General features: G+C 48.7%; 1 protein-coding gene across 1 annotated transcript in view; it reads left to right on the top strand.

Moving 5' to 3' along the window:
* The window catches only part of GFPT2 (glutamine-fructose-6-phosphate transaminase 2), a 54333-nt gene that overhangs the window by 23320 nt on the left and 17320 nt on the right, over positions 1–13693 (top strand). The window contains exons 6-10 of the mRNA XM_005558807.5: positions 495–629; positions 3132–3193; positions 6666–6745; positions 7266–7383; positions 12676–12839. Coding sequence (XP_005558864.1) covers positions 495–629; positions 3132–3193; positions 6666–6745; positions 7266–7383; positions 12676–12839 — 559 coding nt within the window. The remainder of the gene's footprint in view (positions 1–494; positions 630–3131; positions 3194–6665; positions 6746–7265; positions 7384–12675; positions 12840–13693) is intronic.

Raw genomic sequence — 13693 nt, 5'->3', positions numbered from 1 at the left:
CTGCAGATCGCGTTTGAGGAGATAACAGGGCATTAGCATTTATCTCCAGGGCCACTGCAGATTCCCAGAATCAAAATAACAGGAACATTGTTTTATTAAACCGTCTGCGTATATAACACAGCGACTTGTGTACCAGCGGAGTTGGGGCAGAAAGTTAGAGAGTGAATGTCTAAAATTTGAAAGGCTTTGTGGTGTTAGTTGGGATGTGGGTGGATTTGACTCAACGTATTTTATCATTTTGACTGCTGTTATTTTGCAATGTCCAGATTAGTGGCAAGGGCGAGCTTCTGAGGTGGGGTGATCTCAGGGCCTCCCGGAGTGACTCAGAAGTATTTGGCTGTGTGATGCTGGCAAACATTTTTCGTCCCTTCCCAGTTTTCCTTGTTCTTGATTTAAGTCACTCCAAGGGCAGATCACCAGGGAGGAGAGGGAGCTGGCCAGGCAGGCATTGTGCAATGACCAATCTGTCACACTGTGCCGACTGCATATTCCAGGAAAGCAAAGGCTACGAGTTTGAATCAGAAACAGATACAGAGACCATCGCCAAGCTGATTAAATATGTGTTCGACAACAGAGAAACTGAGGACATTACGTTTTCAACACTGGTCGAGAGAGTCATTCAGCAGTTGGTGAGTTACAAATCCCGTCTGACTCATTCCTTCGTTCTTTCATTAAAAACATTTTTTTTCAAGCAGCAAGTGCCAAGGAATCCTTCATTTTTTGTAAACCCTTATTAGACAAACTTGCACAAAGTCCTGAGGGTAAAGGACAGCTCATGTACAGCGCCTCACCTCAGGATGTGACACTCTCGTAGAACTGGAAGACGCTCTGTGGTTTGGGAAGTCAACATCAAATAGAAAGTGACGTGTTTCGCTGTGACCCTTCTGAAATTGTGCCTGGCATTAGAATCCGTGGCTTTTTATGATGCCCACATGAGCTTGGTGGTGGTGTGCAGGGAGGGTTGTGGGTGCAGAGAGGGTTGTGGGTGCAGGGGGGGTTGTGGGTGCAGAGAGGGTTGTGGGTGCAGAGAGGGTTGTGGGTGCAGGGAGGGTTGTGGGTGCAGGGAGGGTTGTGGGTGCAGAGAGGGTTGTGGGTGCAGGGGGGGTTGTGGGTGCAGAGAGGGTTGTGGTACCAAGGGAGGAGGTGTTTTTAGTTTTTTTTATTTTGAGACAGAGTCTCAGTCTGTCACCCAGGCTGGAGTGCAGTGGTGTGATCTCGGCTCACTGCAACCGCCACCTCCCAGGTTCAAGCCATTCTCCAGCCTCAGCCTCCGGCATGGCTGAGACTCCAGGCACACGCCACCACACCTGGCTAATTTTTGTATTTTTAGTAGACATGGGGTTTCACTCTGTTGACCGGGCTGGTCTTGAACTCCTGACTTCAAGTGATCCACCTGCCTTGGCCTCCCAAAATGTTGGGATTTACAGGCGCGAGCCACCGTGCCTGGCCTGTTTTTGTGATAGGCGGTATCAGAGCATGTCTGTATGCGGAACAGAATGGCCCAAAAGAGGGAGAGAGAGAGAGAGAGATTGGGGACGTTGCAGAGGACAGGGCCCAGGGACCAGAAGTCCCTGAGAAGGGAGCACACACTGGGAGTATTGTCCAAGGGGAGGCCCTTACACGGAGGAGGAGGTGGAGCAGACACAGGCCCATGTAGGGTGAGGGAGGACGAGAGGGGTCCATCCTCTCAGACAGCAGTGCCACCCAGTAGCTCCTCCAGGGCTGAGGCCACCTGGACACTGGCCCAGAGTCCAGAACATCTGTCAGGCACCACCCTGTAGTTTAAAATGTATCATTCTTGAGCAGGTGTTTTCAGAGTCTGATTTAGAAAGTAAGTCTACAGTTGAAATGCTTTTTGTCCTCTAATTCCTGTTATTGGAGGTCCATCATTTAGAGGACGTGTTTATAAATAACAGCCCATCCCACATTTGATGTGCTGGATAATGTGCAGTGACCAGTTAGGTATTACAGCATGCTTTCTTCTTTTCCATTTTTAGTTTGAAATTTCAGAAATACCTCGCTCATAATGACACTTTTAAACTTAAGACTTTTCCTACCTGCGACAGTACAGGGCTCTTTTTGGCAGAGAATGAGCAGTGTTTTTCTGTTCAGTCCTGTTTTGTGGTTGACAGAAGCACCAGGGTCTGCCTGAAGCCCCCTGGTTTGTGGCGGTTTGAAAGCCCCACTGAGGCCTGGGGACGCTGACTCAGGTTCCTCTGGTCTTGTAGCTGAGTTGGCAACCTGGACCCAGCACGCTGACCACACAGGGCCTGGGGCTGCCCGTGGCTCCCACACTTGGAGGATTTCATGTGGAAATTCAGATTTGCAGCTGGTTATACATAACTGAGCTCTGCTAGGGTTGTGGTAAGTTAGTACAGGATGGTCATGACGTAGGGGAGGAATTTACACCAAGAATTTAAGTCGGAAAACCATCTGGATTCTTGTGTTAGGAGAACTGGATTCTAGTTCTGACTTTGCACAAATTCACCAGCTGAGGCCCAGAGGGCGAGTGACAGTCATATTCACAGAAATGATAACAGCAGTAGCGATAATAACAACCTGTTCTTCTCTCGGGTCCCCGTATGCCGGGCTCGGTGCACTGGCTTATCATCACAGAAGCCACGCCAGGTGGCACTGTTGTCACTTCCTTCACAGATGAGGAAAATGAGACCAAAGAAGGCTAAAGGGCTAGCCCAGTTAAGGGATGGAGCCAGGACTTGAACCCAGGCCCTACCGTGTGTTGAGCGAAAGTGCAGTTCACAGGGCCTGAGTAGGTGCTGTCCCTGAGCAGGGCAGGGCAGCCTGGCCCCAGCCATCATCTCCTGTGACTCTCACTGCCCCTGTCCGCCCAGCTGGCACCCCTGCCAGGCTCCCCGTGGGCCTGGGCAAGCTGCACGTTACTCACCGTGGAATTCACACTTCCGGTTCGTGGTACTTCCCGTGGCCCCGTCTGTTTTGCTTTTCCTCGTGATGTCACCCCAGATGCGCTGTTCTGCCCTCAGCTCCCTGACGGACCCCAGGAACCTCCCGCCATGAAGAGGGGCCCGGGGGACCCATCTCGGCTGTGGGCAGGCCGCAGAGCGTGGCTGCTAGAACGAGTTGACCCTCACTGTTTGTTTGTGTGTTTTCAGGAAGGTGCGTTCGCGCTGGTTTTCAAGAGCATCCACTACCCAGGAGAAGCTGTTGCCACACGGTGAGGCGGAACCCACCGGCATTTCCCATAAGAAAGAAATGAAATAAAATCACTTAGCTGGAGGGAGAAGGGAGAAGTAGGGCCTCTGGCATGCTGGAAGGCACTTGTGGTATCTAAAGGACAACTATGGTTCAGCCCCGGGGACCACGTTCCCCCCCACCCATGGCTGGTGGTGCTACACTTCTGAGTTTAAAAAGAAAGAAACCTGAAAGTTGGATTTGTATTTGAAATCTCCACAGATTTTTAGAGGTGGGCAACAGATTCCACTTATAAATACGTTTGTACAAATGGGGCAGAGCCAGGTTTTGTGGGGCTTGAAGCCTGTACAATATGGGGTCCCCCTTTAAGAAAAAGCGTGCAAAATTATGAACATGAAACTAGGGAGCAAAGTGAATATGGATTTAGACCCAGTACAGAAGAGGCCTTGAAGGCCCAGAGCTCAAGCTTCACCTTCCCAAAGGAGCATCCCAGAAATCAGCCCAGAGAGCCTGGTTGCCCCCATGTGTCCCTCTGTTATGTGGGCCCCCAGTGCTGCACGGATTTACAGAAACAGATTAAGTGCCATCCTGTTTGTATTCAGATGGGTTGATCATCCATCCATCCATCCAGTGCTGCACGGATTTACAGAAACAGATTAAGTGCCATCCTGTTTGTATTCAGATGGGTTGATCATCCGTCCATCCATCCATCCATCCGTCCATCCATCCATCCAACTATGCAGCTAATTCTTGCTGTGCACTTACTGTGTGCTGGGCCCTGGGGACTTAGTGGCATCTGACCTGGTCCCTGCCTTGCAGGGCTGAACAGTTGTGCAGGAGGGCAGAGAAGGGCAGAGGATGGTGATGCTCTATGCCGGACCCCAGCACAGGACATCACCTCACCTGGCAGGGGGCAGTGGCAGGTAGCCCCAGGCAGGGGGCTGCCTGGGTCAGGCAGGCAGTGGGAAGAGGAACCAGCATGAGCACAGGCAAGGGGCCCAGAGGGAGTGGGACCTCCAAGGATCCCCGCTGGCAAGGTGGGGCATGGTGCAAGGCATTGGTGGGACGGAGGCGTTCCAGGCTCAGTGTGTTTACTGACACCTGCTGTGTACCAGGCACGGGAGATAGTGGTGAGCAAAGTGGTAATGGACACCGCTCCAGGGCCTCAAAGGCTGCGGGGAGTGGAGAGGCGGACAGAGGCCGGCTCTAAATGGCCTCAGTGCCCTGTGGGCTGCGGACTTCATCTGAAGCCCAGGGGAGCCGTCTAGAATGAACCTGTGGCCTGGGAGACTGGGCCGGAGAGGGTGAGACTGTCTCTCCCAGACTGGCATAGTATCTCAGCAGGAAACAACAGGAGTTTATCATCATTTTTTCAACCTTTTCTAAGACTGGAACTAATTTGCCATTTGGAATTTAATTCCTTCAATTAATAAAATTATAAAATACCAGTTGGTTCGTATCAAATTTAGAAGCCCTTTTTAAAATCCAATTTTATCATGATTTACTATTTTAATGAACTCTGAAGAAGGCAGCGTGAAGAAGCAATAAAGCTTTATTTTTCAAAATTGCCTGTAGCCGAGGGTTCTATAACCTCCAGGACAATCTTCGGGTTGTCTTGGGAGAATTATGTCTCAAGGTCTAGAGAAACAGCAGAGCTCAGTCTACAGCAGTAAAATTTGGTGGGGTCATTTGCCAAGAAAATTAGATAACCACCTACTTTCTCACTGCCATTATTATAAACTATTTATGCTAGTTCCCCACTGGCCCCAGAACTATGTCTCAGATTTGCTTTAGACAATAAATGATTGAAATATTCAAAGTGTTCATAGCATCTTCCTCAAAGCCCCAGACTTTGTCCCCCGCTTTGAGAAGTCCTAAGTGGGATCGAAACAGGCCAATGTGACTGGAAAACAAGGTCTGTGATGGTTGAAGAAAAATTTAGGAACTGCATTGAGTCAGGCTAATGGATGATGGATGTATGTGGGCTGGATTCAGGTGGATGAGCAAGCACTTCATTAGTTCATTGATCTACGTTAGCAAGAAATCGCCTAAGGTGAGATGTTACTGGATTGTATTCTAATTCATGTGTTTGCAACAGCTCTCTTAAATTGTCTTATTACAGTGTTTGTCTGTGCTTTTTTCTTATCAGTAAATTAATGTCTAGAGGGGAAAAGGCACACATCCTTTAGTAACTACTGCAATTTTACCTGCCTGGTTTCTAAGAACTGCAGGTTTAGAGCGTACGCATTACCAGAGTGAGCCACTTATTTCCGTGCACACCCATGGTAAATTTTATTTGCATGTTGTAATTTATAAGAATGAGAAAAGGATGAGATTTTGGAAGCAGGATGTCATTTAAATCATGAGATCTTTTTGTTTATTTATTTATTTATTTAGACATGGAGTCTCGCTCTGTCCCCGGGCTGGAGTGCAGTGGTGCGATCTTGGTTCACTGCAACCTCTGCCTCCCGGGTTCAAGTGGTTCTCTTGTCTCAACCTCCCAAGTAAGTGGAATTACAGGCGCCTGCCACCATGCCCGGCTAATTTTTGTATTTTTAGTAGAGACAGGGTTCCATTATGTTGGCCAGGCTGGTCTCGAACTCCTGATCTCATGATCTGCCCGCCTTGGCCCCCCAAAGTGCTGGGATTACAGGTGTGAGCCACCGCGCCCGGCCAAATCATGAGCTCTTAATCACATTCACCCCTAGAAGCTGTGAATCAGAAGGAAATATCCTACAGCTCTTTCCTAAAGATCCCCTGCCGAGTGCTCAGAGAGTCGGCTCCAGTTGCTGAGACAGTGATGCCGGGACCGGAGGCCTGAGTGAGGGCCCCTCACCTTGGCCAGCTGCAGACTCCCTGAGATTTTGCCTGTGACAGTCATTGTCCCCTTTATGATGAAGTCTGCGTGGTACAGGGTGACGATTCTAAACTTCATCTGTGGGGTGTCACTCAGGCAGAGACAACCACCCAAGAAATCGCCTTATGTCACCTACAAAGTAGAGAATATACAAAAGTCAGTCTGACCAGTGCCCACTAATGCCAGAGAACTGGGCTGGGGAAGGGAAGGAACAACAGGGGGTCTTTGGGCAGACGGTGGGTGCAGAGCCCTATTGTTAGAGGGACGTGCTGCGGCCTTGGCTGGGTGGAGACCCAGAGTGCCCCGTGGCCCACCAGCGCCTCATCCGCTGCCGAACGCTCAGCCTCTGCCATCTAACCGTGTGGGTTGGTCACACGTGGGGACTCGACTGGACTGGAGGAGGCCCGGCCTAGGAGGGTGGGAGTGGGACAGGTTACCAGGCTTACTGGGCAGGAAGGTGATGCCAAGTCAGGAACCTGAGACTCAGGAGCTGGCCTTTCCATCCTGTGGGACCTAAACAGGACCCTCTGCCCCTGGGAAAGGGCTGGATTTGGGGATCCTACCTCCGATGCTGGGCAGACACCCAGCCCTGGGTGTCAAAGGCAATGGGTAATGGGATGCCTCCTTCTCCCTACAGGAGAGGCAGCCCCCTTCTCATCGGAGTCCGGAGCAAATACAAGCTCTCCACAGAACAGATCCCCGTCTTATACAGGACGTGTAAGTTTCTCAAGAAGTACTGGAACGGCGCAGCTGCCGCCTGGCGTCACAGGACTCGGCAGCTGCTCTGGCACGGGGCACGGTCAGCTCCCCTCTGAGGCAAGGAAGCCCCACTCTGAGCCAGACCCAACAGGCGCATGGCTCCAAGTCTAAAAGGTTTTTGTGCAACTGAGACTTGGCTCCATTTTTTAAAGCTTTTTATTATGGACGTGAATTTATCATGATTTTGTATATTGTCAAACATACACAGAAGTGCCGTTGTATGACAGCAACTGGGCTTTGATTTGAGTGCTTCTTTGATTTGTTTTTGTTTGCATTCCTCTCACACTGTAGCCATTTAAATGCTTCTGCAGTGGTACTGTGCTATTTGGGGATCTTTTACGCGATTTGGCTGACATAGCCAAAGCTAAAAATTGCAAATTTCTCCCACACATATTCAGAGGGGAAATTGGTTCCTTGCTGCATGTTATGCAAACAAAACGTCCCAGTGGGATTTGCAACCCATTCCTCCATTTGCTAGGCACTCTGGAGAATGTGAAGAATATCTGTAAGACACGGATGAAGAGGCTGGACAGCTCTGCCTGCCTGCACGCTGTGGGTGACAAGGCCGTGGAATTCTTCTTTGCTTCTGATGCAAGGTAACTGAGCCTTCTTCTCTTCCCTTCCTGGGATTATGTAATCAAAGAATGTCTGTCTAAATACTGCCGGTTCTTACTCATCCTTCCATGTGAGCTGTCGTGGGCTCAGCACGTCGCAGGGCCAAAGAGTTCAGCCATCCCTGGCCCTGGGCCTGGAGTCCTTGTCCTAGGAGCACCTGCATGACTGGTAGGCAGCCCTGGTGGCCAAAGGCCAGACGCACTGGTGGGCACAATGTTTCGAGCCTGCACCAAATGAATGGGTTAGTTGCCAATGTTGTAAAATTTGGAGATTTCACACAAAAATCTGAATCTCTAGCTTCTCTGGAAGAACTACCAGGTCTGGGCACGCCGTGCAGCCCCCTCTCGGGTGGCAGGTGTCTGGATCTGCTCAGAGGCTGCCCCCTTTAGATGAGACAGGTGTGTCTAGACCTCGGTCCCTCCCACGCCCTCCCTGCCTTTGCCTGGATTGAGACCATTTGTGAAAGACGGAGCGAAGACACAGGGAGTTTTTCAATGGATTCTGAAGTCCATGCTCTCATCCATCCACCAAATAACGATTTTGAAATTTGAGAAATTCTACTTTATACTCATTTCAGGGGAAAAAAAAAGTTATACACACAGGCACACACACACACAGAGAGAGAGAGAGAGAGAGAGAGAACCAAAGCACTTTCCTGCCATTTGAAGTAGAAAACCTCTATAATGACCTCTGGTACCTTCTTCAAAGACCCGAAGGCTTGGGCCTTTGCTATGTTTCCATTCTTGATGGTTTTTCTCTTTCCCGACCAGCATCTAATAGGGCCGTGCTGTGAGGCAGGGAGGACACCAGGTCAGATCTCCTGGGAAACCGGAGTGACAGGGAGGCAAGGCCTGGTGAAACGCACAGCCAGCGTCGTACCTAGCGCGGAGGTTGGGGCAGCGTTCCCAAATGGTGCTCCTTAGAACACGCCGAGAGTACCAGCGAGACGCTGGTGTTATTTCAGTGATTCTAAAACACAGAGAATTGTAGATTTTGGCATTGTGCCATTAGAATTTGTTGAAGCTTTTTTATTTCTTAGAAGTTTGTCAAATAATTGTGATCCTAGCGATAAATAGTAACTTATATTCAATGAAATATGATAGATGTTTCTTTTTTTATTTTTATTTATTTATTTATTTTGTCTCGCTCTGTCGCCCAGACTGGAGTGCAGTGGCACAGTCTCGGCTCACTGCAACCTGCGCCTCTGGGTTCAAGCGATTCTCCTGCCTCAGTCTCCTGAGTAGCTGGGACTACAGGCGCCCCCCTACCACGCCCGGCTAATTTTTTGTATTTTTAGTAGAGACTGGGTTTCACCGTGTTAGTCAGGATGGTCTCCATCTCCTGACCTCATGATCCACCCTCCTCGGCCTCTCAAAGTGCTGGGATTACAGGCGTGAGCCACCGTGCCCTGCCAGAGGTTTCTTTTTTTAGGGAAAAAAAAGGCATGAATGCCTGAGAGGAAATAATTATTTGTAGGGAATACTATCTATTATACATTTTTAAATCCAGCCAAAAGGCTGTTAGAACTGATAGTACTAGCAGCTGGGAGTAAAGGTGTGGAAATCCTATATCCTGGCGTTAGCCACTAAGCTGTATCTGGTTCGGGTGGGGCCATGTCCACCCTGTTCTCAGGTGTCACCTCACGTGACCAGGCACGAGGCAGTCAGCAAACGTTAAGTGAACCCAAAAAGCAATACTATTCACCATAGCTGGAAAAAAAAAATGCTTTAATTAAATTCCTTAGAGTAAATTTTAACAAAAATACTCCAGAACACGTTTGGAGAAAACTACAGAAATTTACCGTGAGGAAGTAAGAGGTTTGAATATAGGAAGAGATTCCACATTCCTCAGTAGGAAGGCTTAATATTCTCATCTTATTTATTTATTTTTTTTGAGACGGGAATCTCATTAAGTTGCCCAGGGTGTCCTCAAACTAATTCCTGGACTCAAGGGATCCTCCTGCCTCAGCTTCCAGAGTAGCTATTTTCAAAAATTAATGCACTCAACATTTAAAATTAATTTAATGATTACAAGTTGTTTTTTAAAAATATTGACTCTCCCCCAAATTAATCTGTGAATTCTGCGTTGTAATTAAGACCCTCCAGATTCTTTTTTTTTTTTTGAGATGGAGTCTGGCTCTGTCACCCAGTTTGGAGTGTAGTGGCACAATCTCGGCTCACTGCAAGCTCCGCCTCCCAGGTTCACGCCATTCTCCTGCCTCAGTCTCCCGAGTTGCTGGGACTACAGGCGGCCCCCACCACGCCAGGCTAATTTTTTGTATTTTTAGTAGAGACGGGATTTCACCGTATTCGCCAGGATGGTCTCCATCTCCTGACCTCATCATCTGCCTGCCTCAGCCTCCCAAAGTACTGGGATTACAGGTGTGAGCCACCGCGCCCGGCTCGACCCTCCAGATTCTTTTATTTGTTTATACCTTTGGAACGTCAGGAAGTGATTCTGTCATGTGTAAGGTAGAGACAAGAAAGACAACACATGCTGAGAAAGAGGAACGGCAGGTGGCCCTCCCAGATGTGAGCACGCTGTCCAGCTTTTGGGCAATGGTGGCCAGTGTGTGCGGGGCACGGTATGAGGGCCTCGCCAGGATCCCATCCAATAATCACGACAGACCTCTGGGGAAGGCACAACTCTTTTTACAGAGGCGGAACCTGAGACAGGAACTCCAGGGGGCGATGGATGTTGTCCACGGGCACAGGACTGGCAAGAGGCAGAGGCCCCGAGTGCACCTCAGGCCTAACTTGTGGGTCAGTGGTCTTAATGACTAGATTACATTACTACTCATTTTGGAAATAAAATAATTATATTTAAACAAACATATGTACTTGCACACATAAATATAAACACACATGGATCATGCATTGTTGGTTGGTTAATGCTACAAGGTAAGCAGTGTCCATCTCTTGGAGATAGGACGGGGCCATTTTTACTTCTTGTCACTCCATAGTTCTACTTTTTATACAAAAAAAGTATACTTTTAGACAGAGTTTTGTATAAAACTGTATACTTTTATGCAAAACTCTGTATACATTTATACAAAGTATACAGTTATTTGTATACATTTATACAACGTATACAAAGTTATTAGTATGCTTTTATACAACGTATACAAAGTTATTAGTATACTTTTATACAACGTATACAAAGTTATTAGTATACATTTATACAACGTATACAAAGTTATTTGTATACTTTCATGCAACATATACAAAGTTATTTGTACATACCAAGTTTTGTTTAAAATACTTTTTCCAGTACAGTGGCTTGCCATCCTTCTATCTGTTTCTTCCTAGGATCTGGCTGGATATCCCTCTCTTAGAGCCTTAGACCTTGATAGTTTCCCTCCTTACCTTTGCACCAGGAGTTAAGTGTCCATTTTCAGGCATTCACATGTGGGTGTGGCTCTTGATAGAATGAGAGTGGTTTTTTTTGTTGTTGTTTTTTTTTCTTTTCTTTTTTTTTGAGACGGAGTCTTGCTCTGTCACCCAGGCTGGAGTGCAGTGGCACAATCTCAGCCCACTGCAACCTCCACCTCCTGGGTTCAAGTGATTCTCCTGCCTCCCGAGTAGCTGGGATTACAGGTGCACGCCACCACACCCAGCTAATTTTTGTATTTTTAATAGAGACAGGGTTTTACCATGTTGACCAGGTTGGTCTCAAACTCCTGACCTCAGGTGATCCGCCCGCCTCGGCCTCCCAAAGTGCTGGGATTACAGGTGTGACCCAGGGCACCCGGCCAAGAGTGTTTTATCCAGTAATCCTTCAAGCCCGACCTGATGGTTTATACCACAACTATACACCATTAATTACCATTCTTGTTCATTTAGCAACTTTTCAAACTTAAAATTATTTAAAAAGACACTTTGTATTATGATCTCAAGGGAAAAAAAAATCATTATTCCTTTCCATACAGAGAAAATTATAAAAATAAACACAATGACCCTATGTTTCTTTGGTAAGCATAGCTTGTAGATTACTTTTAGGGCTCCTTTGTGTACATGTATGCGCCTGTGTAAGAAATTAGGTCTTGGTTGGACGTGGTGGCTCACGCCTGTAATCCCAGCACTTTGGGAGGCCGAGGCGGGCGGATCACAAGGTCAGGAGATCGAGACCATCCTGGCTAACACAGTGAAACCCCGTCTCTACTAAAGACAAAAAAATTAGCTGGGCATGGTGGTGGGCACCTGTAGTCCCAGCTACTCGGGAGGCTGAGGCAGGAGAATGGCGTGAACCCGGGAGGCGGAGGTTGCAGTGAGCCGAGATCACGCTACTGCACTCCAGCCTGGGCCACAGAGTGAGACTCTGTCTCAAAAAAAAAAAAAAAAAAGGAAACTAGGTATTTTGTCCTGATGAGCTTCCCGTTGTCTGGGATTTGCTGAGTGCACCCCCTGGTGTTATTTACCATCTTCCTCTGTTTCCCTGTACACTGGAGTTTACGAGTGTTAAAAGCTCAGTCTTACTCAGGTTTGATTTTTTTGGCAAGAATACATGGTTGGTGGTGTGTCCTTCCATCAGGAGGCAGACAATGTCTCACCGGCTCTCTTTCTGTGCTGAGAGCCATCAGGGGTTTGAGTGTTGCCAGCCTTATCCATCCATGATAAAGCTTCATCCAGCTTTTCACCTTCTGGTTTCAACAGCAATGGATGGTCCTTGATTAGAGCTATTAATAATTAGGAGTTCATAAATTAATTATTCTAATTCTATTATTTCTTCGTTACTAGCTGTATCACTTCTTAGAGAGACTTGCCTTCATACAATGTGTGGTTGTCCTGAAAGACAAATTGTTTAGAAAGGCAAGATGAATGCTTTATTCTTTCCCTTTACGACTCAGAATAATGTGTTGGTTCTCGAGTATCCTCCAGAGGTGACATTGTTTGGATCCTGATTTGAAGAAACCAGTTATAAAAAGACAGCCATGAGATTATTGGAGAAACGTGAACATGCTGAATATTTGATGATATAAAGGAACAACTATTAATGTTAGATATGATTACGGTATTATAGTAGGTTAAAATAGTTTTGGAGCTAAAGTGTTTACAGAAGAAATGATACAACGTCTGGCATCAAAATAATTCCGTGGGGACGGGAGGACGAGTGGAGAAGAGGAAGATTCACCTGCAAATCGGTGTTTTCCTTGTGGTGTCTCTGTCCCTCCTGAAATGCCAACGATGTGGCCCCCACGCTCGGGAATCGGCAGGGGCTGCTGCCTCGTAACTGCTCAGGGCAGGGCCTGATAACGCCTGTTTCCCTTCCGCCAGCGCCATCATAGAGCACACCAACCGGGTCATCTTCCTGGAGGACGACGACATTGCCGCAGCGGCTGATGGGAAACTCTCCATTCACCGGGTCAAGCGCTCGGCCAGTGATGACCCATCTCGAGCCATCCAGACCTTGCAGATGGAACTGCAGCAAATCATGAAAGGCAGGTGTCCCCTAGAGCCCGTGTGCAGCAGCCTCGGGAGCCAGTGTCTGGTGGAGCTCCTGACACTCTGCCTGGCCCTAGTAGAGGCCACAGCCCTCCTGCCCTCCGTGGCCACCAGGGCGGGGCTGCAGGTAGCCTGTGGCTTGCACAGGTGAGGGGATGTGGGGAGGCTGGCCTGGTGCCTCCAAGCGGGGGCTCCTGTCAGCAGCCAGGCGCCAGGTCCTCCCTACTGGAACTGAGCCCGGTGTGTCCACTGCCTTCCTTCACCAACTCCGGGGATCACATTCCCACCCTCAGGCATCGTTTCTCCTCTGGGTGGAAGTCTGCAGGTCTGCAGCAAATGGGGGGTTGGGGGTACACCTTCTCCCTACAAGCAGAGCCTCTCTGTCTGCACCCACTTCCATCCCCTACAACCTCTACCCCACAGGGTAGCCTAAGCAAACTTGTAAGAACCTGATTCAGCCCCCGTGATCCTCCCGTGGCTCAAGGCCCTCCAGTGGTTTCCTGCTGTTGTTAGAATAAAATCTAAACTCCCTGCCGCAGCCCACAAACCCCCACACTCCTGCCAGAGCTAAAGCCTGGCCCCACCACACCCAACCCACTGTCCGACTGTGCCCCGCCACAGCCCCTGCATTCACTGTTCTTCTCGTAGGACTGGCTCCTTTCATTGCCTCCAGCTGCCCTGAAATGTCACCCCTCAGAGAGTCCTTCTCTGCTCCTGTGTCTGCCATGGTCCTTCCCCAACCCCTCCCCTACGGTGGCCACCCCTCACTCCCCCCACTTGCTTCGTTTGCTCGTCGCACACGTGCCAGGTCATGGGCGACAGGCTGGGAGCACTGGCGTGTTGGCGTCAT

The sequence above is a fragment of the Macaca fascicularis genome, chromosome 6 (assembly GCF_037993035.2).
Source record: "Macaca fascicularis isolate 582-1 chromosome 6, T2T-MFA8v1.1".
Taxonomy (NCBI): domain Eukaryota; kingdom Metazoa; phylum Chordata; class Mammalia; order Primates; family Cercopithecidae; genus Macaca; species Macaca fascicularis.
Note: the sequence above shows the minus strand (reverse complement) of the source record. Positions and strands in the feature narration are given on the sequence as shown.